Source organism: Delphinapterus leucas, chromosome 17 (assembly GCF_059928025.1).
Source record: "Delphinapterus leucas isolate spDelLeu-1000000601 "Yukka" chromosome 17, BTC_Dleu_Yukka2, whole genome shotgun sequence".
Taxonomy (NCBI): Eukaryota; Metazoa; Chordata; class Mammalia; order Artiodactyla; family Monodontidae; genus Delphinapterus; species Delphinapterus leucas.
The window spans coordinates 18704657-18732026 of record NC_143145.1 but is presented as its reverse complement, the minus strand read 5'-3'; the positions used below and the strand labels follow the sequence as shown (position 1 = coordinate 18732026).

Below are 27370 nucleotides of genomic sequence, written 5' to 3'. Positions count from 1 at the left end.
AAAGTACAGGGGTATTTTTATTTTGTTGTGCTGTATTTTTTGAGAGGGAAGATTCTCTTTAAACTCAAAGAATTTAGAGGATCATGAGAGATTACTACAAGCAACTATATGCCAATAAAATGGACAACCTGGAAGAAATGGACAAATTCTTAAAAAGCACAACCTTCCGAGACTGAACCAGGAAGAAACAGAAAATATAAACAGACCAATCACAAGCACTGAAATTGAGACTGTGATTAAAAATCTCCAACAAACAAAATCCCAGGACCAGATGGCTTCACAGGCGAATTCTATCAAACATTTAGAGAAGAGCTAACACCTATCCTTCTCAAACACCTATCCTTCTCTCCTTCTCTCACTCCCAAACTCATTCTATGAGGCCATCATTGTGCTGATACCAAAACCAGACAAAGATGCCACAAAAAAAAAAACTACAGGCCAATATCACTGATGAGCATAGATGCAAAAATACTCAACAAAATACTAGCAAACAGAATCCAACAGCACATGAAAAGGATCATACACCATGATCAAGTGGGGTTTATCCCAGGAATGCAAGGATTCTTCAGTATACGCAAATCAATCAATGTGATACACCATACTAACAAACTGAAGGATAAAAACCATAAGATCATCTCAATAGATGCAGAAAAAGTTTTCGACAAAATTCAACACCCATTTATGATAAAAACCCTCTAGAAAGTGGACATAGAGGGAACTTACCTCAACATAATAAAGGCCATATATGACAAACCCACAGCCAACATCGTTCTCAATGGTGAAAAACTGAAACCATTTCCACTAAGATCAGGAACAAGACAAGGTTGCCCACTCTCACCACTATTATTCAACATAGTTTTGGAAGTTTTAGCCACAGCACTCAGAGAAGAAAAAGAAATAAAAGGAATCCAAATTGGAAAAGAAGAAGTAAAACTGTCACTGTTTGCAGATGACATGATACTATATATAGAGAATCCTAAAGATGCATCAGAAAACTACTAGAGCTAATCAATGAAACTGGTAAAGTAGCAGGATACAAAAGTAATGCACAGAAATCTCTGACATTCCTGTACACTAATGATGAAAAATCTGAAAGAGAAATTAAGGAAACACTCCCATTTACCACTGCAACAAAAAGAATAAAGTACCTAGGAATAAACCAACCTAAGGAGACAAAGACCTGTATGCAGAAAACTATAAGACACTGATGAAAGAAATTAAAGATGATACAAACAGATGGACAGATATACCATGTTCTTGGATTGGAAGAATCAACATTGTGAAAATGACTGTACTACCCAAAGCAATCTACAGATTCCATGCAATCCCTATCAAACTACCAATGGCATATTTCACAGAACTAGAACAAAAAATTTCACAATTTCTATGGAAGCACAAAAGACCCCAAATAGCCAAAGCAATCTTGAGAAAGAGAAACGGAGCTGTAGGAATCAGGTTCCCTAAATTCAGACTATACTACAAAGCTACATTAATCAAAACAGTATGGTACTGGCACAAAAACAGAAATATAGATCAGTGGAACAGGAGAGAAAGCATAGAGATAAACCCACGTGCATATGGTCACCTTATATTTAATAAAGGAGGCAAGAATATACAATGGAGAAAAGACAGCCTCTTCAATAAGTGGTGCTGGGAAAACTGGACAGCTACATGTAAAAGAATGAAATTAGAACACTCCCTAAAACCATACACAAAAATAAACTCAAAATGGATTAAAGACCTAAATGTAAGGCCCGACACTATAAAGCTGTTAGAAGAAAACATAGGCAGAACACTCTATGACATAAATCACAGCAAGATCCTTTTTAACCCACCTCTTAGAGAAATGGAAATAAAAACAAAAATAAACAAATGGGACCTAATGAAACTTAAAAGCTTTTGCACAACAAAGGAAACTATAAACAAGACAAATAGACAACCCTCAGAATGGGAGAAAATATTTGCAAATGATGCAACTGGCAAAGGATTAATCTCCAAAATTTACAAGCAGCTCATGCAGCTCAATATCAGAAAAACAAACAACCCAGTCTAAAAATGGGCAGAAGACCTAAATAGATATTTCTCCAAAGAAGATATACAGATTGCCAACAAACACATGAAAGGATGCTCAACATCAATAATCATTAGAGAAATGCAAATCAAAACTACAATGAGGTATCACCTCACACTAGTCAGAATGGCCATCATCAAAAAGTCTACAAACAATAAATGCTGGAGAGGGTGTGGAGAAAGGGGAACCCTCTTGCCCTGTTGGGGGGGAATGGAAATTGATACAGCCGCTATGGAGAACAGTGTGGAGGTTCCTCAAAAAACTAAAAATAGAACTACTATACTACCCAGCCATCCCACTAGTGGACATATATCTTGAGAAGACCATAATTCAAAAAGAGTCACATACCACAATGTTCACTGCAGCTCTATTTACAATAGCCAGGACATGGAAGCAACCTAAGTGTCCGTCATCGGATGAATGGATAAAGAAAATGTGGCACATATATACAATGGAATATTACTCAGCCATAAAAAGAAATGAAATTGAGTTATTTGTAGTGAGGTGGATGGACCTAGAGTCTGTCATACAGAGTGAAGTAAGTCAGAAAGAGAAAAACAAATACCATGTGCTAACACATATATATGGAATCGAAAAAAAAAAAAAAGGTTCTGAGGAACCTAGGGGCAGGACAGGAATAAAGATGCAGACATAGAGAATGGACTTGAGGACACAGGGAGGGGGAAGGGTAAGCTGGGACGAAGTGAGAGAGTGGCATGGACATATATATATACACTACCGAATGTAAAATAGATCACTAGTGGGAAGCAGCCGCATAGCACAGGGAGATCAGCTTGGTGCTTTGTGTCCCCCTAGAGGGGTGGTCTAGGCAGGGTGGGAGAGAGATGCAAGAGGGAAGAGATATGGGGATGTATGTATAGGTATAGCTGATTCACTTTGTTATACAGCAGAAACTAACACACCATTGTAAAGCAATTATACTCCAATAAAGATGTTAAAAAAATAAAATTAAATTAAAAAAACTCAGAGAGTTTCACTGCAATCATTCTCATAGAAATCAAATCTTGTAGGCAGAAAAGGAATGTTTATGTCTTCTGTCAAAGACTCATTGTTATCAGGTACTTAAGAAATTTTATTAATACGAATATGTATTAAAGGACTAATTTTCTGCCCTCCCTTCCTTCCTTTCTTTCACTTCAGTTCAACTCACCTCATCTGAAATCTTTCTAATGGAATACTCTCGTTAATTTTTGAAACACTACTTTTTCAAAGGAACACTGAAATGAAGATCTTCTGTTCTTCCCTACTCATCACCTCCCTTCTCACTTTTCTTTTTTTTATATAAATTTATTTATTTATTGGCTGAGTTGTGTCTTTGTTGCTGTGCGCGGGCTTTCTGTAATTGCAGTGAGCAGGGGCTACTCTTCGTTGCAGTGCGTCGGCTTCTCATTGTGGTGGCTTCTCTTGTTGCAGAGCACGGGCTCTAGGCACACGGGCTTCAGTAGTTGTGGCTCATGGGCTCTAGAGTGCCGGCTCCATAGTTGTGGCGCGTGGTCTTAGTTGCTCTGTGGCATGTGGGATCTCCTGGACCAGAGCTCGAACCCCTGTCCCCTGCATTGGCAGGCAGATTCTTAACCACTGCGCCACCAGGGAAGTCTGCCTCTTGCTTCTCTAACAGTCTCTTGGTTTTCGTCCAAGGAACAACACTCCCTCCGCCACCACACAGAGCCTTGGCTGCTGTATCCACCAGACTTCCTCTCTGGGCTAAGGGGTGAGAAAATGACTCAAACCAGTCAGGCCAACTCTCCCAAGAATCTGAAACTTGTGTCCAGTGATGGAAGGATGGAAAATAGCTCCAGTCATTTCATTCCAAAGACATGCCCTAAGAAAAAATGGTCACTAGTTCCTAGAAACTGTATCCAGAGTGTTCCCAGATTCCTATACTTTCAAAGCCTGTTTAACTTTTACTATAATTATATGACCTACTTCATTATCTACCAGTAAATACATTTTTTGCTTAAATTGGCCAGAGAAAGTTTCTTTTATTTGCAACCAAAAATCCCTGACTGATAGAAATGAAGCAGTATGGGCACTGAGAGTGTTTTCCCCTTCAAAACATAGTTTAGGGTGCTATACTGGTGGAATAAACTATTATATTTATTAAGCAAAAAACTTTTAAACAGCAGAGAAGTATTTGTATTATATTTCCAAGTGGTCTTAAAAACCACAAACAAATAACAGAAGACCTTAACTTTTTATCTCAGTAATTTTTTAATTAAATGTATTGGTAAATGTATTAAAAGTATTGTTTTAGAAATAGGAGAAATTAAAATTTGAGGGAAATTTACTCTGGGATATGCTAGAGAGTTCTTTTTATCTTGCTTAGAATCTAAAATGTTATAATCTCATGATCTATTACAAAGATGGTGAAAACTAGTAAAGAAAATATTCTCAAACTTCTAAATATATTTGACTACTAATAACAGCAAAAAGTATGGGTAAATGTGTTAACACAGAGGTCTCTATAAAATGAAATCTAGCCCCTATGCAAAGTCTCAAATGTATATGCTTTGAAGTTTTTAAGTGACAGCTACTTTATCTTTAGTGTTTCCTTTTTGTAACCATCCAAAACAAACACTGCTAGAACCAAGTATAGATTTACTGTGAAGTTCTGAGACAGTATTGGTGCCACCATTCTGTCATGCTATACATATTTTTTCCCTACAACCAACACACCATTATATTCTCTGTGTTCCAATTCATTTAATAACTTGTCTTGAAAAGAAAATACTGGAATAATCCAGATATAAACAGTTATTTGGGTCAATGGAGGTTCACATTCTCTGTAGAGGGAAAGTTAAGAATTACATGGAGAGACTAAGAGGTAAAGTGCATTAGGTTGATTAGGAGGAGAGAGTGAGTTTCCTGTATACCTTTTAATACTGACTGTATTAGTTCTCTATTGCTGCTGTAACAAATTATAACAAAACCAGTGCTTAAAACAAGAGAGAATTTTTCTTCCCAACTGATCCCTATGTGTTGCAGGAAGTAGTTGGAAGTATGGTCATTAACTCCAAGTGTTTTAAAACTATTTGACCATGCAAAGAGTCAAGTTCCATTCCTTTCCAAACAAGTGAGCCTCACTTTGAAGGGCGTGCTGCTTCTTGCATCTGACTTTTCTACAGCCTTAAATTCCAAACATTAGACATTAGCACTCCTTAAACACTTTATCACATTTAGACTTCCTTGCTCTACTGATGAATGACTCTTTCAGCACCAACACTGCCATTTTTTCAGGATTACCATGTTTATCTAGTAATGTCACTTTGCACACTTTATATATATTGTGCACTTATTTCAGAGGTTAGCATACTGTTTCTGCAAAAGGCCAGATAATAAATATTCCAGGCATTGTGGGCTATATGGTATCTATCACAACTACTCAACTTTGCCATTGCAGTTTGAAATAAGCCACAGACAATATGTACACAAATCAGCATGGCTGTGTTGCAATAAAACTTTATTTATAAAAGCAGGCAATGGGCCAGATTTGGCCCATGAGTGGTAGTTTGCCAACCCCTGATATACTTTATAAGAATTAGCAGAAATCAAAAATAAAAGTGCAGATCCGAGGCTTCCCTGGTGACCTACTGGTTAGGATTCTGGGCTTTCACTGCAGTGGCCTGGGTTTAATCCCTGGCCTGGGAAGATCCCACAAGCTGTGAAGTGTGGCCAAAAAAAAGAAAAAAAAAATGCAGATCCCAGTAATACAAATAGTAGATTTCAAAAACTAAGTTCAATTAAAACAAAGCTAGAAATCATTAGAAATGCTTAAAAATACACACCAGAGGGGCTTCCCTGGTGGCGCAGTGGTTGAGAGTACGCCTGCCGATGCAGGTGACACAGGTTCGTGACCCGGTCCAGGAAGATCCCACATGCCGCAGAACGGCTGGGCCCGTGAGCCATGGCTGCTGAGCCTGCGTGTCCGGAGCCTGTGCTCCACAACGGGAGAGGCCACAACAGTGAGAGGACCTCGTACCGAAAAAAAAAAAAAAAAAAAAAACACACACCAGAAGCCTCTGTCAGGCCTTTAGTGACCTTTATACTGTGTACTCAGTTTTTTAAAAAAGGAGCAAAAATGAGGACCTTGCGATAAGCTTGGCCAAGGATGTCTACCAGCCCACTGGCAAGATTTGGCTCAGAAACTGGATGTGTTGTTTAACATTTAAAAACTTTTATTTTTAATTTTCTGCCATAAGTAATAAGAACCTATCTATAAATACATTTTTCTCCCCAAGTTCCAGTCAAAGCCAAACAGTAATAGTCTCTGTTCATCCAAATGTTAGGTTTAGCCAACTTCCTTTTCTAGTTCAACATAGCAGTTCTTATGATAAATCCATATTTTCCCATAAGCCAGAGAAATGTAGACTTTTTCATTTATGTCATATTGAGAATGGGAAGCTTGTGTTTTTGTTTTGTGTGACTAGCATCCTCTGCTAAGAGGTAGTAAATGGCAAGTAGAGAGAGAATACTACTCTTAAGATTGTGTTCTTCAGTTCTCGCTGATTTTAGATGAGTGGAGAGTTTATAGTGTTAAATTACTCATTCTTCTAGCTAAGTGAAGGGTGACTTCTTAATATAAATCTTCTCCTGAAGAAACAGAGCATTTTGTTTGAGGTCAGAGAGTGTCGTGCACCAGTATGTGAACTTGGATGAATCTCTTAGCTTCTCCTTGTATCCCTTATATATAAAATTGGGATAGCAATGTATTTTTGTGAATATTAAATAAGCTTTTGAGATCACCCATTAGATGAAGTAAAAGAGGAGGGGAACAAACATTTATTGGCCACCTATCATAATGCGTTATATCCGTTATCTTCTTTAACATTTTCACTTATCCTGTGCAGAAAGTATTGCTGTCACCTTTTCTAAAGATAAGTCGTTGGAAGAAACAATCACTTGCTCAAGCTTATTCATCTAATAAGTGACAGAACTGGGAATCAAACTAATGTCCAAACCCCTTATTATGCTATATACCTACTAAAAAGAATGTTTGTTTCCTTCCCCAGACTCTGTGTCCTAAAGTGGGAAAGAAAGGCCAGGCATAAAAGTGGGTAATAAGTGCTAACTTTTCTGTTAAGCATTCAATTTTCTTTTGTGACAAACTAATTTATATATTATATAGTAAAAATCTTCTTACGAAAATATTTCTTTAGAAATTCTGGAACACTGCTGTAGAGCTCCAAAAATATGTTTTGAAGTTTGAATGACTTACACAAAAAGTAATATAGACCGACCTATTTTGTGAACTATCGGGAAAGATTAAATATGCTGGGATGATTCATGACCATGTGCTGTGTGTCTTTCTGAAAGGTATAAATCAGCTACACGTGAAGAATGAATTCAAGTTTATAAAGCAATTATCTTTTATTATTATTATTATTTTTTATTTTGGTCCTTTACAATCTCTTTCTCAAAATGTTTTTAAATGAAGATCTTATTACTATAATATGTCTGTAATGACCTTAAATTATCATATCATAAAAAGTAGTTAATAAAGTGAAAAACCTAAAGGCATAAAACAGATCCCACTAGAGTAGATTACAAAAGCTTTCGTATTCCAAGTACAAAAATTCATCCTTATAACATAATAAAAACATTTTACAAGGTTGGCTTCAATTATTAAGCTGGACTAAGGTATTAAATTCTAACCCTAAGTCATAGTTCTTTGTCACAAGATCAGTACTACTTGGCAAATGCTTATCTCCTGAGTAAGAAACAAATGCTTTGGAGTTTGTGTTATTTTGCAAACTGATCAACTCACTAATGCAGTTGTAGAAAGAACATGAAGTCTTGCATATTCTGATTACATTACTTTGTCTTTTCAACTTAACAGTGGAAGTTTAAAAGTTTCAAAATTTAAAAAATTTTTGTTTTTCCTTTTCAGTGGCTCCACCCACAAGGTTAAGATATAATGTATTATCTCATGATAGTATCCAGATTTCATGGAAGGCTCCGAGAGGGAAATTTGGTGGATACAAACTTCTTGTGACTCCAGCTGCAGGTAAAAACACTCAACTGTATTTTTTAGAGTATTAGGAATTTTTTGCACACAGGGACCTAAAAATGTATTGTGCTAAGTGCTGCTTTAAGCTCATTTGAAAGATTTTGGTTTTATTTAAGCTTTGGAGCTTGAAATCTTACCCTCTACTCAAGAAAATAATGTTCCCCAAATTTAAAGAATAACTATTGGACTCCCCATAATTTTCCTCAGGCAAAATTTTCAGACTATCAAGAATCCTCAGTACCTCTGTTTCAACATGTATCAGTTCTTTTGGTCTATTGACAATCAAAAATTACCTCCAAAGTTTTAGCCTAGCCACAGCAATCAGAGAAGAAAAAGAAATAAAAGTAATCCAAATTGGGAAACAAGAAGTAAAGCTGTCACTGTTTGCAGATGACATGATACTATACATAGAGAATCGTAAAGATGCTACCAGAAAACTACTATAGCTAATCAATGAATTTGGTGAAGTAGCAGCATACAAAAGTAATGCACAGAAATCTCTTGCATTCCTATACGCTCACTGATGATGAAATATCTGAAAGAGAAATTAAGGAAACACTCCCATTTACCACTGCAACAAAAAGAATAAAATACCTAGGAATAAACCTACCTAAGGAGACAAAAGACCTGTATGCAAAAATTATAAGACACTGATGAAAGAAACTAAATGTGATACAAACAGACGGACAGATATACCATGTTTCTGGATTGGAAGAATCAACATTGTGAAAATGACTATACTACCCAAAGCAATCTACAGATTCAATTCAATCACTATCAAATTACCAATGGCATGTTTTACAGAACTAGAACAAAAAATCTTAAAGTTTGTATGGAGATACAAAAGACCCAGAATAGCCAAAGCAGTCTTTTTTTTTTTTTTTTAACATCTTTCTTGGAATATCATTGCTTTACAATGGTGTGTTAGTTTCTGCTTTATAACAAAGTGAATCAGTTATACATATACATATGTTCCCATATCTCTTCCCTCTTGTGTCTGCCTCCCTCCCACCTTCCCTGTCCCACCCCTCTAGGTGGTCACAAAGCACCTAGCTGATCTCCCTGTGCTATGTGGCTGCTTCCCACAAGCTATCTATTTTATATTTGGTAGTGTATATATGTCCATGCCACTCTCTCACTTTGTCACAGCTTACCCGTCACCCTCCCCGTATACCCAAGTCCCTTCTCCAGTAGGTCTGTGCTTTATTCCCGTCTTGCCCCTAGGTTCTGCATGACCCTTTTTATTTTTTCTTAGATTCCATATATATGTTTTAGCATACGGTATTTGTTTTTCTCTTTCTGACGTACTTCACTCTGTGTGACAGACTCTAGGTCCATCCACCTCACTACAAATAACTCAATTTCATTTCTTTTTATGGCTGAGTAATATTTCATTGTATATATGTGCCACATCTTCTTTATCCATTCATCTGTGGATGGACTCTTAGGTTGCTTCCATATCCTGGCTATTGTAAGTAGAGCTGCAATGAACACTGGTACATGACTCATTTTGAATTATGGTTTTCTCAGGGTATATGCCCAGTAGTGGGATTGCTGGGTTGTATGGTAGTTCTATTTTTAGTTTTTCAAGGAACCTCCATACTGTTCTCCATAGTGGCTGTATCAATTTACATTCCCACCAACAGTGCAAGAGGGTTCCCTTTTCTCCAAACCCTCTCCAGCATTTATTGTTTATAGATTTTTTGATGATGGCCATTCTGACCAGTGTGAGATGATATCTCATTGTAGTTTTGATTTGCATTTCTCTAATGATTAATGATGTTGAGCATCCTTTCATGTGTTTGTTGGTAATCTGTATATCTTCTTTGGAGAAATGTCTATTTAGGTCTTCTGCCCATTTTTGGATTGGGTTGTTTGTTGTTTTGATATTGAGCTGCTTGTAAATATTGGAGATTAATCCTTTGTCAGTTGCTTCATTTGCAAATATTTCCTCCCATTCTGAGGGTTGTCTTTTGGTCTTGTTTATGGTTTCCTTTGTTGTGCAAAAGCTTTTAAGTTTCATTAGGTCCCATTTGTTTATTTTTGTTTGTATTTCCATTTCTCCAGGAGGTGGGTCAAAAAGGATCTTGCTGTGATTTATGTCATAGAGTGTTCTGCCTATGTTTTCCTCTAAGAGTTTGATAGTGTCTGGCCTTACATTTAGGTCTTTAATCCATTTTGAGTTTATTTTTTGTGTATGGTGTCAGGGAGTGTTCTAATTTCATAGTTTTACATGTACCTGTCCAGTTTTCCCAGCACCACTTATTGAAGAGGCTGTCTTTTCTCCACTGTATATTCTTGCCTCCCTTATCAAAGATAAGGTGATCATATGTGCGTGGGTTTATCTCTGGGCTTTGTATCCTGTTCCATTGATCTATATTTCTGTTTTTGTGCCTGTACCATACTGTCTTGATTAATGTAGCTTTGTAGTATAGTCTGAAGTTAGGGCGCCTGATTCCTACAGCTCCGTTTTTCTTTCTCAAGATTGCTTTGGCTGTTTGGGGTCTTTTTCATTTCCATACAAATTGTGAAACTTTTTGTTCTAGTTCTGTGAAAAATGCCAGTGGTAGTTTGATAGGGATTGCATTGAATGTGTAGATTGCTTTGGGTAGTAGAGTCATTTTCACGATGTTGATTCTTTCAATCCAAGAACATGGTATATCTGTCCATCTGTTTGTATCATCTTTAATTTCTTTCATTAGTGTCTTATAATTTTCTGCATACACGTCTTTTGTCTCCTAGGTAGGTTTATTCCTAGATATTTCATTCTTTGTGTTGCAGTGGTAAATGGGAATGTTTTCTAAATTTCACTTTCAGATTTTTCACCATTAGTGTATAGGTATGCTAGAGATTTCCGTGCATTAATTTTGTATCCTGCTACTTTACCATATTCATTGATTAGCTCTAGTAGTTTTCTGGTAGCTTCTTTAGGATTCTCTATGTATAGTATCATGTCATCTGCAAACAATGACAGCTTTACTTCTTCTTTTCAGATTTGGATTCCTTTTATTTCTTTTTCTTCTCTGATTGCTATGTTTAAAACTTCCAAAACTATGTTGAATAATAGTGGTGAGAATGGGCAACCTTGTCTTCTTCCTGATCTTAGTGGAAATGGTTTCAGGTTTTCACCATTGAGGACGATGTTTGCTGTGGGTTTGTCATATATGGCCTTTATTATGTGAAGGAAACTTCCCTCTTTGCCTACTTTCTGGAGGGTTTTTATCGTAAATGGGTGTTGAATTTTGTCGAAAGCTTTTTCTGCATCTGCTGAGATGATCATATGGTTTCTCTCCTTTAATTTGTTAATATGGTTTATCACATTGATTGCTTTCCTTATATTGAAGAATTCCTGCATTCCTGGGATAAACCCCACTTGATCATGGTGTATGTGCTGTTGGATTCTGTTTGCTAGTATTTTGTTGAGGATTTTTGCATCTATGTTCATCAGTGATATTGGCCTGTAGTTTTCTTTCTTTGTGACATCTTTGTCTGGTTTTGTTATCAGGGTGATGGTGGGTGGCCTCGTAGATTGAGTTAGGGAGTGTTCCTCCCTCTGCTATATTTTGGAAGAGTTTGAGAAGTAAGCATGTTAGCTCTTCTCTAAATGTTTGATAGAATTCGCCTGTGAAGTCATCTGGTCCTGGGCTTTTGTTTGTTGGATGATTTTTTTGTTGTTGTTAGCATTTTTATTGGAGTATAATTGCTTTACAGTGTTGTGTTAGTTTCTGCTGTATAACAGTGCATCAGCTATATGTATATATATATATCCCCATATCCCCTCCTTTTTGTGTCTCCCTCGCACCCTCCCTATCCCACCCCTCTAGGTGGTCACAAAGCCCCGAGCTGATCTACCTGTGCTATTTTTAATCACAGTTTCAATTACAGTGCTTGTGATTGGTCTGTTCATATTTTCTGTTTCTTCCTGGTTCAATCTCAGAAGGTTGTGCATTTCTAAGAATTTGTCCATTTCTTCCAGGTTGTCCATATTATTGGCATATAGTTGCTTGTAGTAATCTCTCATGATCCTTTGTATTTCAGCAGTGTCAGTTGTTACTTCTCCTTTTTCACTTCTAATTCTATTGATTTGAGTCTTCTCCCTTTTTTTCTTGATGATTCTGGCTAATAGTTTATCAGTTTTGTTTATCTTCTCAAAGAACCATCTTTTAGTTTTATTGATCTTTACTATCATTTCCTTCATTTCTTTTTCATTTATTTCTTATCTGATCTTTATGATTTCTTTGCTTCGGCTAACTTTGGGTTTTTTTTGTTCTTCTTTCTCCGATTGCTTTAGGTGTAAGGTTATGTTGTTTATTTGAGATGTTTCTTGTTTCTTGAGGTAGGATTGTATTGCTGCAGACTTCCCTCTTAGAACTGCTTTTGCTGCATCCCATAGGTTTTGGGTCATCGTGTTTTCATTGTCATTTGTTTCCAGGTATTTTTTGATTTCCTCTTTGATTACTTCAGTGATCTCTTGGTTATTAAGTAGTGTATTGTTTAGCCTCCATGTGCTTTTAATTTTTTACCGATTTTTACCTGTAACTGATATCTAGTCTCATAGCAGTGTGTTCGGAAAAGATACTTGATACGATTTCAATTTTCTTAAATATACCAAGGCTTGATTTATGACCCAAGATATGATCTATCATGGAGAATGATCCATGAGCGCTTGAGAAGAATGTGTATTATGTTGTTTTTGGACGGAATGTCCTATAAATATCAATTAAGTCCATCTTATTTAATGTATCATTTAAAGCTTGTGTTTCCTTATTTATTTTCATTTTGGGTGAGCTGTCCATTGGTGAAAGTGGGGTGTTAAAGTCCCCTACTATGATTGTGTTATTGTCGATTTCCCCTTTTATGGCTGTTAGTATTTGCCTTATGTATTGAGGCGCTCCTATGTTGGGTGCATAAATATTTACAATTGTTATATCTTCTTCTTGGATCGATCCCTTGATCACTATGTAGTGTCCTTCTTTGTCTCTTGTAATAGTCTTTATTTTAAACTCTATTTTGTCTGATATGAGAATTGCTACTCCAGGTTTCTTTTGATTTCCATTTGCATGGAATATCTTTTTCCATCCCCTAACTTTCAGTCTGTATGTGTCCCTAGGTCTGAAGTGGGTCTCTTGTAGACCCATATATATATGGGTCTTGTTTTTGTATCCATTCAGCCAGTCTGTGTCTTTTGGTTGGAACATTTAATCCATTTACATTTAAGGTAATTATCGATATGCATGTTCCTATTCCCATTTTCTTAATTGTTTTGGGTTTTTTATTGTAAGTCTTTTCCTTCTCTTGTGTTTCCTGCCTAGAGAAGTTCCTTTAGTATTTGTTGTAAAGCTGGTTTGGTGGTGCTGAATTCTCTTAGCTTTTGCTTGTGTGTAAAGGTTTTAATTTCTCCATCAAATCTGAATGAGATCCTTGCTGGGTAGAGTAATCTTGGGTGTAGGATTTTCTCCTTCATCACTTTAAATATTTCTTTTCTTTTCTTTTCTTTTCTTTTCTTTTCTTTTTTGCGGTACGCGGGCCTCTCACTGTTGTGGCCTCTCCCGTTGCGGAGCACAGGCTCCAGACGCGCAGGCTCAGCGGCCATGGCTCACGGGCCCAGCTGCTCCATGGCATGTGGGATCTTCCCGGACCAAGGCATGAACCCGTGTCCCCTGCATCAGCAGGCAGACTCTCAAACACTGCGCCACCAGGGAAGCCCTCACACCAGTCAGAATGGCCATCATCAAAAAAATCTACAAACGATAAATGCTGGAGAGGGTAGTGGAGAAAAGGGAACCCTCTTGCACTGTTGGGGGGAATGTAAATTGATACAGCCACTATGGAGAACAGTATGGAGGTTCCTTAAAAAACTAAAAATAGAACTACCATACGACCCAGCAATCCCACTACTGGGCATATACCCTGAGAAAACCATAATTCAAAATGAGTCATGTACCACAATGTTCATTGCAGCTCTATTTACAATAGCCAGGACATGGAAGCAACCTACGTGTCCATCCACAGATGAATGGATAAAGAAGATGTGGCAGATATATACAATGGAATATTACTCAGCCATAAAAAGAAATGAAATTGAGTTATTTTTAGTGAGGTGGATGGACCTAGACTCTGTCATACACAGTGAAGTAAGTCAGAAAGAGAAAAACAAATACCATATGCTAACACATATATATGGAATCAAAAAAAAAATGGCCATGAAGAACCTAGGGGCAGGATGGGAATAAAGACGCAGACCTACTAGAGAATGGACTTGAGGACACAGGGAGGGGGAACGGTAAGCTGGGACAAAGTGAGAGAGTGGCATGGACGTATATACACTACCAAATGTAAAACCGATAGGTAGTGGGAAGCAGTCGCATAGCACAGGGAGATCAGCTTGGTGCTTTGTGACCACCTAGAGGGGTGGGATGGGGGGGTGGAAGGGAGGGAGACACAAGAGGGAAGGGGTATGGGGATATATGTATATGTATAGCTGTTTCCCTTCATTATAAAGCAGAAACTGACACCATTGTAAAGCAATTATACTCCAATAAAGATGTTAAAAAAAAAAGCAACAGTGTTATGATGAAAGATATTTGCAAATGTGTTTTTATCTAGTTTAGACAACTGTTTGTCTAATGCAAAGAGTATAACTGAAAGTGAGAATGAAAAGTGTACTAAAATTAGTATTATGTAATAGCATTATACATATTTTTGAATGTCTTCTCCTTTAAAATCTTGATTTCTGGTTAATAAAATTTCTTAATGTACACAGTTAACCCACTTCTTAGAACTGATTTATCTTTCTGTTTTATTATAGGTGGAAAAACCAATCAATTGAATCTCCAGAACACTGCAACTAAAGCGATTATTCAAGGTCTTATGCCAGACCAGAATTACACAGTTCAAATTATTGCATACAATAAAGACAAAGAAAGCAAGCCAGCCCAAGGTCAATTCAGAAGTATGTATTTACAGATCATAGAGTGCTGCCATGGGACTCTGTCTCAGCTCTGAGTTTGAGTCTGTGGTAAATATTGTATCGATAACAGGTTAAAATCCTAGATTGTTTAGATTTGAAAAGATCTTAAAAGACATTTAGTATAATCTTCTGTGAGTTCCTTTTATCTCTAATATTCTCTGTCCCTTCCTTTACCCATTTCATGGTGTTCCTACTTATCCTTTAAAAAGGTTTTAGTTCTTAAATGCTCTCCCTGACACTGTCCACTGAACCTTATGCAGACACCTCATCTACCCAGCACATAATAGCTGCTCAATAAATACTTTCAGGATTCTGTGAAGGGAAGTACTCTCTCTGCCCCCATAATGGTCTAGCAAGAGAATGGATGGGAGTGTCTTCATATTTGAGCCAGTTCTCAAATAGTAAGTTGGGATAATACTTGACATACAGAGACATTCTAAGCAGGAGAGAAAGCTCTGAGGCAGCCCTATCCGGGTCTGTGCTGTTCCATTAGAAAGCTTTTCCTTATGTTGAATTTAAAAGTTGTCCACAAAGACCCTGATTCTTTTGCCTTTCAGGAAATATTCATTCATTCACTCATTCTTTTTTTTTTTTTCTTCCCACTTAACAAGTGTATATTGCATGGCTACTAAGTGTGAGGCCCTGTTCTAAGCCCTGGGAACATGACAAATCCCTGCCCCCATGGACCTTATATTCTAGTGACCAGAGGCTACAGCAACTCCCTCTTCCTGGAGATGACTTATCTAATTGGAGGGCAGAGTTTTGTGTATCAGGAATACAAACAGAAGAGGTCTGTCCTGGTTAACTTTCTGTGTTACTTCATTGTTAAGGTAGACTCTTTAAAAAACCCAACTCATTATTAAGGACAATTTTAAACATAACTTAAAAAATCAGCAGATTCATAAAATAAACCCCTAAATATTCGTCAGTTGCTTCAACAATTAACCATTCATGGTCACTCTTGTTTCATTTATACCCCCATACTCCCCTCTCATATTATTTTGAAGTAAATCCTACACATCATTTCAAATAACAATAGCTTTTTAAAGGGTTAATCCACAAATCGGGGAGGCTGTGGGTTCTAGAACTCTATATACAGCAATGTTCTATCTGGATTTTTCTATCCCTCCCTTCCTTTTTTTTTTTTGCGGTACGCGGGCCTCTCACTGTTGTGGCCTCTCTCGTTGACGAGCGCAGGCTCAGCGGCCACAGCTCACGGGCCCAGCCGCTCTGCGGCATGTGGGATCTTCCCGGACCAGGGCACGAACCCGTGTCCACTCCCTTCCTTTTTATCTTTCTCTTCTAGGTTATGTTTTACAAGACATATTTTGTGATTTTTCTTCAATTAAAAAGAAAAACTTTGTTAACCCGCTACCTCTTGAAACTTCTCAACAAAAAAACATTTGGTGAATCCACCTGTCAGCAGGACATACAGATGTTTTAAATGTTACATTCTTTTGAGATTCACAGTGTCTGGAAGCTCTGGGAAAGGGTTTTATGTTATTTTCAATATAAATCAGCCTTCTGTCTCATTTTATTGGCACTGTGCTTCAGTTTCTGGCCTCTGACATTCCTACATGAGTAAGGGAAATAACTTTCCTTAAAGTTTGTGAGAAGCAGTAAAAAGGACAAGGAGAAACAATTCATTTCACTTTAGTCTTAAGCTTTTGTGCGATTGATTATTGCAAATATTCCACTGACTAGCAGCATAAGAATCACAGGTAGCCTTAAAACTTTGCCAACAGCTATTTACTCAAAACATTTAAAAGGAAATGCATTTGTTTTCAGTTTGCTTAGCTCTGCTGACATAATCTTAGTGAAACAGTCCAACTTGTTAGATAAATTATATGGACGCATATATATTTTTTAGCTATGTTATTTTTATTGGCAGGTTAGAGGTCTTAGTTCTTCCCAAATAACAATTTATAAGAATGAAATTAAAATAACTTTGTTTGGATGGTTTCCTTTTCCATTTTGCATTTCAGTTATGTTTTTGCTCCCTGTGAGATGGAACTAAAGCCTGTTCTCCCCTCCCTGGAAACCTTTCATTCTTGGATCCAGGAAAATAATGATCTAGACAAATCCTGTGGATATAGGTTTGCAGTTAGTGTAGGGATTTGAATTTTTCATAAGTCCGTCTTCTACACAGGGAAACATAAGGAACAATCTTTGGATTTTGAAGACAGAAAGGCATGTCTGAACTGTTATGATTCCAAATCTGGTGTGTGTATTTGGCCAAGCAACTTAACTTCTTAGCCTCAGTTTCCTCATGGGCAAATGGGGTGATGGTTTGTGCCTATTATTGTGTGGATTAACTCACGTCAGCACACAGTAGGGGCATGGTTGCTTTTGTTGTTATGATTAATACCACTTTACTCTTGACAGTCTGTTTTCTAATTGATTTTGCCTCCTGCGTGAGGAGGACAGAAGCTTGGCGTGACACGTGTTACATCTTGTATGTGACCTAGTGGCCCAATTCAAAGTGACTATTTTTTTTTTTTCTTGTTCATCTGTAGAATGGATTTTGGCCGTATTTTGGCAAACTTTATTTTTGGCCACTATTTTTTCCTTTGGAAATATATTTTGCTAAACTCTGCGTGCAAAATCTTGCTCATTTTTTAAAGTTTGGCCCAAATGGCACCTTCCTGGTGAAGTTTCTCAGAGTCTCCACCTCTGCAATTATTCTTTCCCAGATCTATTTCTACTTTTAGCACAACTTTCCTCACACTAAAGTTGCAGACTTATTTTCTTTTACAGAATGAAAGCAATTTGAGGCCATGGTCTATGTGTGGGTGGGGTTGAACATATAGATTTGGAAATTATCCACGGAAGGGTGAGAATTAAAACTGTGGGATGATAAAATTGTAGGCATGGTGACAGGGATGCAAGGGAAATGTAGTTTATGACTGTGTTTCAGGAATGGAAGCAGAAAAATTATCCAAAGAATGAGAATGTAAAGGAGGGGTCAGAGGAACATGAGAACACCCAGGATAATGCTTTTTTAAAAACTGAGAAAGAAAAGAATTTAAAGGAAGAGGTGTTCCAAAGTGTCCACACCTTATAAAGAAGTCAGAAGATGTCGTCTAAAAAATGGATTTAGAAAATGAGAAGATCAGTGGAAATAGCAGGATTAAGGCATCTTGTATTTATTATTATTTTTAATCATGGAATTTAATCTCTAAGTACCAGAAAGCCAAGGAAGGTTTCTATAAAGGAATCATAGAACTAGAGCAACCCGGCCTTGGCAGATGGCAAGTCTGAAACCCTTTTAGCAAAGGGGTGGAAGCCAGTAAAAAGAAGAGGAAGAGGAGGAAGAGATGATAAAGACAGGATTCATGGAATAATACCCTAAGAAGGCAAGAAGGATGGTTCAAAGGAAATCATTGCTTACCCTACAGAGCCAACCCTCCAATAAGTTTGCAGATTTCCATGAAGTGAATGCAATAATTAAATGAAATATTCTGCCATGGGATCACTTCCTCCTTTTCACAGGGTATTTTATTTGTGCAGATACCACTGCCATTTAGCGATGACTCAGGACAACTTCAGGTGCCAAGCAATAGCAGGGAAGCTGCTGTGGAGTGAAAAGTAAAGCTATTGGAGTACATAGGAATGAATGTATTAAAGGACCGAGGGTCATTCTGGGTCCCTGAATATTTCATAAGGAAAGTAACGAAGAAATACTACTATTTATTAGTAGGGAAACATTTTTTTAAGTTTGAAAGGAAATTATTATGGAGTTCCCTATCTTCTATTGCAGATAGACCAACTCCAAATGAGTATATTCATGGCTAAGATCTTTCTAGAACAGGGGCCAGCTCACAGGCCTTCCAGAAATCTGAAGACGTGGCTTGAATCCTGTGCCAACACTTTCTGGTTTTATGAGATAAGTCTTAGCTCCTTAGCCTGTTGGGCCTTCATTCCCTCATGTCTGAAATGGGGCTAATCTTTTGATTTTATAACAATTATGAAGGGTTAAATTTATTTGATACATCTGCCCATAGTGAATACTCTACCAAAGTAATTCTGTGATTTCCACACATTCCCATGACAAAGTTGAAAAAAAAAGCAGTTCCAATCTTCTGAAATGAGATTCTACCATGGAGCTAATTTCTACTTAAAACTTTCAATACTTGCAAGGGTTTTAGTAAAAATTGATTGAATATTTTCTTTTAGACTTTAACCTAACATGTTGCTGTATTTTTACTTTTTTTCCAGTTAAAGATTTAGAAAAAAGAAAGGAACCAAAACCCAGAGTCAAGGTTTTGGACAAAGGAAATGAGAATAAACCATCTGTACCAGAAGAAGGTCAGATTTTTTTTTTTTTATTTGCTTATTTGGGGGATTGAGTTGTCTGAAGAACACAGGCAATACATACATCCTTGGCCTTTGGTCCCATCAGAGGAGTACAGATCTAATATGAAAATCTCCCTCAGCCCCACCTCATTCCCTCCTTCCATCCTCACACATAGTAACTGTCAACACTTCTCTCTCCCTTACTTTTCCATATTTAATACATCACTAAGTTCTAGTGAGTTTATTTTCTATTGAAATAATGACAGAATCTGTTCATTTCTTTCCATGTCTATTGCCAATACTCTGCTAAGCTCCCCTTTCTTTCCTGGTGTGCAGTATTATTTAGCAAGATCTCAATTTGTTCTCTGCCCAGAAGTTAGAGTGATCTTTGCAAAACAAATCTGACTCTACGCTCCACGTACCACCCCTCCGACCCCCGCACATCTTAAAACCCCTTTAATGGCTTTCCACTGCTCTTAGGATGGAGGCCAGATCCTTATCAAGACTTTCAAGGCCCCCATAGTCTTGTGACCTACCAACCTTTCTTCCTTCTTCATCTCCTTCCTTCTTCATCTCAGTTTAATTTTAAAACTTTACGAACACATTGCAAAAACTGTATACTTCTAAAAATGAAATTGCAGGGTTAAAGGATATGCAAATTTTACAATTTTGATAGTCTACCAAACTGACACAATTTTTTCAATAATTTCTTCTTAAAACGTACACTCTTTCCAATATTTGAAATTCTCAGTTTCAAAGTTTTCCTATTTCTTCTAATAATTTATAATTTTATATTAACTATATTATTATGATTTATTGTTAAACATATTAGGTATATAAAAAGTCTAAAAATAAGTAATAAACAACTTTATCCAGTTAAGAAGATAAATATAAACAGCACAGTTGGAGCTCCCTATATATCCTTGAATATTCCTTTTCCTCCCCTTCTAAGAGGCTGCCAGTATTTGAATTCAGTGTTTATCATTCCAATATGTGTCTTTATCATTTTACTACATAAATATATGAATCCTGAAACCATATTTTAATTATGAATTCATATCTTAAATTTTGTATACATTTAATAAAAATCTATGTATACTTTGCAACTTGCTTTTTTTCCCCAAAATATTAGATTTTTGAATTATCCATGTTGACTTATGTGAGGCAATTTATTCATCTTTGTTGTGTAGAATTCCATTGGATAAATATAACCCAATATATTTAACTCTTCTACTCTGATGTTCCCAGTATTTTGCTATTACAAAATTGCTATAAAAATAAATTGCTATAAGTATTCTTATTTATGTTGCCTTCTGTACATGTGGTAGAATTTCTGTAGCATATACACCTAGATATTGAATTATTCAATTTTAATGTGTGCATATCTTCAACCTTGTTCATCTTGTCTATGGTATCTTATTATTTTATATGTTTTTATATATAATATTCTTTCCTTATTATGTTTTTCTTTTTCTAACTTCCTGAATTGAATGCTTATCTCATTAATTTTCAGTATTTCTCCTTTTCTATTATATGCATTTTTTAAGGCTACAAATATCCAAGTACTGCTTTAGCTGTATCACATAGATTTTGATATGTAGTTTTATTTTTATGTAGTTCATGCTGTATAATTTCTAATTTCTACTAGGCTTTCTATTTTGATCCACAAGTTATTTAGAAATATATTATTTAATTTCTAAACATACAGAGATTTTTTAAAAGATATGTATTTGTTGTTGGTGTCTAACAATTGCATTGTGGTACCAATTTTTTAAAAAATTTGTTCAGACTTATTGTTTAAATGTGGTCAGTTTGTTTTTAACCATCGCATGTGTTCTTGAGAAAAATTTTAATCTCTGTGTCTGGGAGATTTGTCCATTTCTCTTTGTAACTCTGGTAGTTTTGCTTTAATTAGAGGCTAAGTTCATGTAAGATAAGAGTTGTTATATTGTCCTAGTGAATAATTCTTTTTATTTTGTAAAAATTTTCTTTATTCTTAGTAATTCAATATTTGACTTAGACACTATTTTGTTTAATAGTCACATAACATATTGATTCTCTGCCCTTTAAGTTTCACCCTATTTGTGTTCTCAGGTTCAAGGTGAGTAAATCTTTAAAGAGCATTTAGTTGGATTTTAAAAAATCATCTCTTACAATCTCTGTATTTTAATTGGTGTCTGTAGTCCACTTACATTTTGGATTTGCCATTAATTTTATGCTTCCTATTATGCTACATTTTCCCCTTGTATGCCTTATTTACTTAAAATTGATCACTTTTCTTTTTTTTAAATACATTTTCCCCTCTACTGAACTAGTAGGTATTTAATTCTTTTGTGTTTTTTGTATGATTATAATTAAATTTTTAGTGTGCTTACAAAACCAAACTCTAAAACTAATCAGTATATTTACCATTTCCCAACCAATACAAAATTTTATAGTACTTTAACTTCAATTATCTACCCTCTATATTTTACTTAATTCATAACAAATACATTAATTTTAACGTTTTTGCCTCATGAAGGTGTAATATTTATAATAATTATAATTTTAACAGTCATTGTTTGTCCAGAACTTCCCATGTTTATAAATTTCTTTGCTCATTATTCCATCTTGCATCTCAGATTTTCTGCGTGTGTTCAGTTTCCTTTAGAGAAGATCTGTGGTGGTAAACTTAACTTTATTCACACAAAAATATCTGCAGCCCACCCTCAGTTTTGAAAGACTAGCTGGGTACCAGGTTGAAAGTTGTCTCTAATCATTTAGAAGATATTTCACTCTCTTTTGGCTCTTGTTTAAGACAAGTCTGTTGACAGTCTAAATGTTATTCCCTTTCAGGCAGTCTCTCTTTTCTCTCCAGATGTTTTTCAGGCTTTCTGTTCTTTTTCTTTGGTGTTCTGTTGTTTCACTACAATAAGTCTTGTTATAGATCTCTTTGTGCTCCCAGAATCAGGATTTATAACTTTCACTGATTCTCAACCTTTAGCTCTTCAAATACTCCTTTTCTCAGTTACCTATTTCTTTCTCTCTTCCTTCTTTCTCTCTCTGTATTCAAATTATATTTATCATAGATAGTCTTTTTTGATGATCTATGTCTCTTAACTTTCACATTTTCTACCTCTTTGATATTATCAATGACATTTTGGGTAATTTCCTTTATTTTTCTATTAGTATACTAATTACCTTTTTATCTCTTTCTAATCTGCTTTTTAGCCTGTCCTTTTTAATGAGTAAATCTTTTATTTCTAGAAATTATATTTGATTTTTTGAAAATTTTGCTAGAAATTTATCTGGTACATTGTTCCATTTTAGTGTTTTTTTAAAAATTATTCTGCTGTCTTAATCATGTTTATTTTATATCCTGAACCCAATAATTATATTATCTAAAGTATTTTAGGGGTAAATTTTTCTTTTCTTTTCTTTACTGGTTTTCATTCATGGTGCTTTTTTTCTTGTTTGACATGTCACTTTGATTTGTGAGCTCTTTTGTGGGAATTCTTCACAGCATAGTTTAGGAGTGAGCACCTCCAGAGAGGTGCCCCTTGGTTGCTACCAAATTGGAACCATTTTATGTTAATTTCTTGTTTGGGGATGCTCAAGCTTGTCAATGTTACAAATTCATATGACACTATGTAAATATTGTTTCATTTTACCCACTTATTTTAACATCCATTGATGATTCTTGCCTGAGTCAGCTACTACTATAATGTTTCTGAAATGATAATTTTCCTAACTTCATTGTTCATTCTACATTTATTAGGTGGCATTCTACTGTAAGGGAGATCTTTCCCTTCTCCCATATTTATTTATTTATTATGAATTTTTATTCCATGTGATGGATTATAATCCGTTACTATCATGTACTTTGATGCTCAAATTCTTCCAGAACTGCTCAGTGGGAGCTATTTCAAGGTGTCTCCTATGCCCTTTTAATATATCCCCATCATTCTTGAAGCTCTTCCTTACTTTCTGGCACAAACCTTGCATTCCAGGCTCCTCTTGTAGTTTTTGTGCCCTGTCCTGAAATCAACCACTTCTTCAAGGAGTTGGGGTTTTTTCATGGAGAATGGTATTTAGATACCAAAATATGGTTACTAGATGTGTTTATGCTTCTGGGTTGTCATTGTTTCTAGGCCCATTTATCTGAGAATACACACACACACACACACACACACACACACACACACACACGAGTCCATTATCTATTTATCTATCTTTCTATTCTCTATCTTATTGTACCTTGTATCTATCATCTATCCATACCACAGGGTTTATTCTAGCATTTCTTTTTCCATATTTACAACTCTCTATTCAAAATAGTTGGGTAACATGGCTCCCGATATCTTAAATGCACCTACTTATATGCTCAATCATAGAAATAGTTTCAAACTTGCTAATTAAACACTTAGCAAAAAGTCTGTTGATTAGAGTTCGATATTTGCCTTTAGCGTGGGGTATATATTAAAATGTCTGTGTTCAAAAGGATCTTGGGTTAGTTCTTTTCTTCCCTGTTCACTGTGGTTTTGTTATTCATATTTAATACAGTCAGGTTAATTTGTGAGTACATAAAACATTAATGTGGTTCCAAAAGTAAAAAAGTATACAAAAGGGTAATACTCAAAAGAAGTGTGACTTCCCCTATTTCTTCCACCCAGCTTTACTCACCACCTTTAAATAACCAAACTCATTAATTTCTGATTTACTTTCCCTGTGTGTTTTTTTTTAAATTTCTAAATACTTTTATGGAGGATTTTATGTGCAAGTTCTCGGCTGAGTTTTGGCTTAGCATTCTTCCAGGCAGTGCTTAAAGAATGGCACTCAAGGTGAAACCTATCTTCCATCCATGGATTAGAGTTTGATCCCAGAATTTAGCTATAACTAGATATTCCTAAAATGTCCTCAGTTCTCCTTTTCCCTGATGCACCTTCCTCTTGCTCTTCTAAAACATAGGTTTGAGTGAAGTGAATTGAACACAGGGAAAAGAACAGTGAAACGTGAGAGTAACGTTAATATATGTTCTGATAAATCCTCACAGACATCTGCAGGAGGACCTTTCATTCAGCAGTTCATTTGCTTTACACACTAAACACATGTTTACGGAGAGGCCTTTCCTGAGCCACTTTCACTAGGGGCTGTTTCAGCATATTTATTGCAGTGATGAAGACCTGGGTTAGGGCAAAAACTTTCAGGAATTTTGTAGATAAAAGGTGGCTTCCTTTTTTAGGTGAGGGTTCCCATGAGGTATATGAAGGGTCAGAGGGGATTCTGAGGGCACTGGTGATACGAGCGAATAGTCTTAAGAAGTATGTTGTAAACAATGGTGAGAATTCAGGCCAGAATTAGGGCTCCAGGAGAGTGAAGGGGAGGGTTAATGGGGCCCACTGGAGATTTTAAAAAGGTCTTCCCCACCCAAGCCTTGATGTACTCCTTTTTTTTTTTGAATTTTAAAATTTTATTTTATTTATTTTTTATACAGCAGGTTCTTATTAGTTATCCATTTTATACATATTGGTGTTATATATGTCAATCCCAATCTCCCAGTTCATCCCACCACCACCACCACCACCCCGCTACTTTCCCCCCTTGGTGTCCATACGTTTGTTCTCTACATCTGTGTCTCTATTTCTGCCCTGCAAACCGATTCACTTGATGTACTTCTTTCCATAGCCCTTCTTTCAAGATGTGATACTTCCATGATTCACACTGAACTCTGATCTTTGTTTTCCCTGCAATCTACAGTCTTTTGGTATAAGAGTCTACATTGATAGTGGCTCAGATACAGTTGGACATAGTTCAAATACTTTAGAGTTTTAGTTTAGATGTAAAGAGCTAAGAGCGCTAACAGAAGTTGCTGTGCAGTTAGTTCCTTGTTTGCCATCTACTGTACGTATTTCTTCAATAATCCAAATCCAACTCCCAAACAAAAGTGGTATTGGCCTTGGAGTATAATACTGGCACATCTGCAGCAAAATGCTATTTCTTCCGTGTTGTCCAAACAGCTTTCTCCAGTTATTTTTGGTGTTTTGCACAAGAATACAGGACTTGATTGAAAAAGATAATGAGATAGAAAAAGTAGCATAGGGTTTCCTTGTTTTTTCCTCTTAATGATTTTTAAATTAAGATCTCTGACCCTCTTTGCGTTGTTTTAAATGAATTATTTTTCTCTGCAGGGAGAAGGTAAGGGGAGGGTCCCAATGCTCTGAGTTTTAGGAGGAAAAAATAAGATGAGCTTAAGTTATTCTTTCCAAGGGTTGGCAAACTATGGCCCATGGGCCAATCCAGTCCTCTGTTTTCTTAAGTGAGTAAATGGGTTTTATTGGAACACAGCTATGCTTATTCCTTTATATACCATTTATAGCTGCTTTCCCACAATATCAGAGTTGAGCAGATACAACAGAGATCAGATGGCCTACAAAGACTGAAATATTTTCTGTTTTGCCCTTTTCAGAAGAAGTTTGCCAATCTTTGCTTTATAATGTTTAAATCTTTTGAATATGTTGGAACAGAATTACTCACTGAACTGAGTAATTCACTGCTTTTCTAAGGCCAGCTGTCCATTTTGGTATTTCCAATAGCATGTACTCTCATATATATGCCTTCAAAGGATCCTACTTCTCATACTCTCACATTTGTTTTTTTTTCCCTACCTGAAACACGAATTCTCCCAATTAACATTACATGAGTTAATACATATAGTGTCTAGAACATAGTCAGTACTACATAGTTATTTTCTATTAATATTAGAATGTATAGTTTGCATGAATTACTATCATCAAAGACCAAACTTTTGTGTTAGTGATTTAGCAATAAATGCATAGAAGAGATTTGGTGATTACCCTCCAGTGCTGAACACTGAGTTAGGCACTGAGAATTAATTGGTGATCATGGTAGGCAGGATTCTACCCTCATGAAACTTACATAGTCTAGCAGGGACTCAACGTGTTTACCCACTGCCTTCTCTTGAGGAAGAGTCAGGTTTGAATTATACGTAGTTATGGTTGAGCATAGCCAGGGCACACGATTATTCTCCAGGTGTACTTTCACTTACTGGGATTGCAATACTTTTATAGTTCTTGGCTTGCAGTTAAGAGATCAATTTGAAAGTTTATTGCTTTTTCCACTAGTTATTCTGGACCTTAAATTTGCTGAGCCCAGCACTGTGAGCTTAGTTTGACCAGGGTGGGACTGGAGAAAATTTTAATTCTGGTGATGCAGGAGTCAGAATATTGGATAAAGCACAGGTGAGTGGGTGGGTTTTGTAGGTTAATTCTGGCTAGATCTTGACTTTTGGACACAAGGGGGAAGGGACTGAGTCCGGTCATAAACTGGACTTTGGGGTTAGGTTGTGGGTGGAATTCATGCATTAAAGGATCTAGAAGGATGCCTGGCCCATGGAGTATGCTCTGTTAACTGGTCCTCTCCCTCCTCTTTTTTTTTTCTTCATCATCTTCTCTATTTCATTCTCCTCTTCTCTTCCTCATTACTCTCATAATAATAATTATTATCATTACCTAGACAGTTGACATAGTGTACCAGCAACACTAGGGTGAACTAGAAAATCTCTGCTCATAAGCATAAGGAGAATTTTTGGAAGCCCCTCTGTCCGTGCCTGTGTCTTGAGTGGAAAAATGTCTCCTTGAGAATTTGTAACCATGGGCCTGTACCACATACAGATTAGGCATTCACATTTATACTCTTTACATGTTCTGGGGTCCTAATATTCAAGAAATTAATTTTAAACTTGCTCAAAGCTGGTATAAGTAGGGCCCCTGGTAGAAGAAAACACAAAATCACCTTTGAGGCACACATGCTGAGCCCTAATTCTAAAGATTACCACAGATAAAGCAATGCCAGAAAGAGTTTATAATCCAAAATTTTGAAACACAAAAGTAAAACCATGAGTATAAGTCATGAGACACAAATATGGTGGTCTCGCCATCCCATGATTTCCAGTTATGAAATGATTACATAAATACTATGAAATAAACAACAATATTATTGAAGTCAT

The 27370-nt window shown here is 36.3% G+C and overlaps 1 protein-coding gene across 4 annotated transcripts in view; it reads left to right on the top strand.

Moving 5' to 3' along the window:
• Positions 1-27370, top strand: part of COL14A1 (collagen type XIV alpha 1 chain) — a 230376-nt gene that overhangs the window by 1958 nt on the left and 201048 nt on the right. For all 4 annotated transcript variants that reach the window (XM_089898775.1, XM_089898774.1, XM_089898773.1 and 1 more), the window contains exons 2-4: positions 7980-8096; positions 14908-15051; positions 19288-19377. In XM_089898775.1, coding sequence (XP_089754901.1) covers positions 7980-8096; positions 14908-15051; positions 19288-19377 — 351 coding nt within the window. The remainder of the gene's footprint in view (positions 1-7979; positions 8097-14907; positions 15052-19287; positions 19378-27370) is intronic.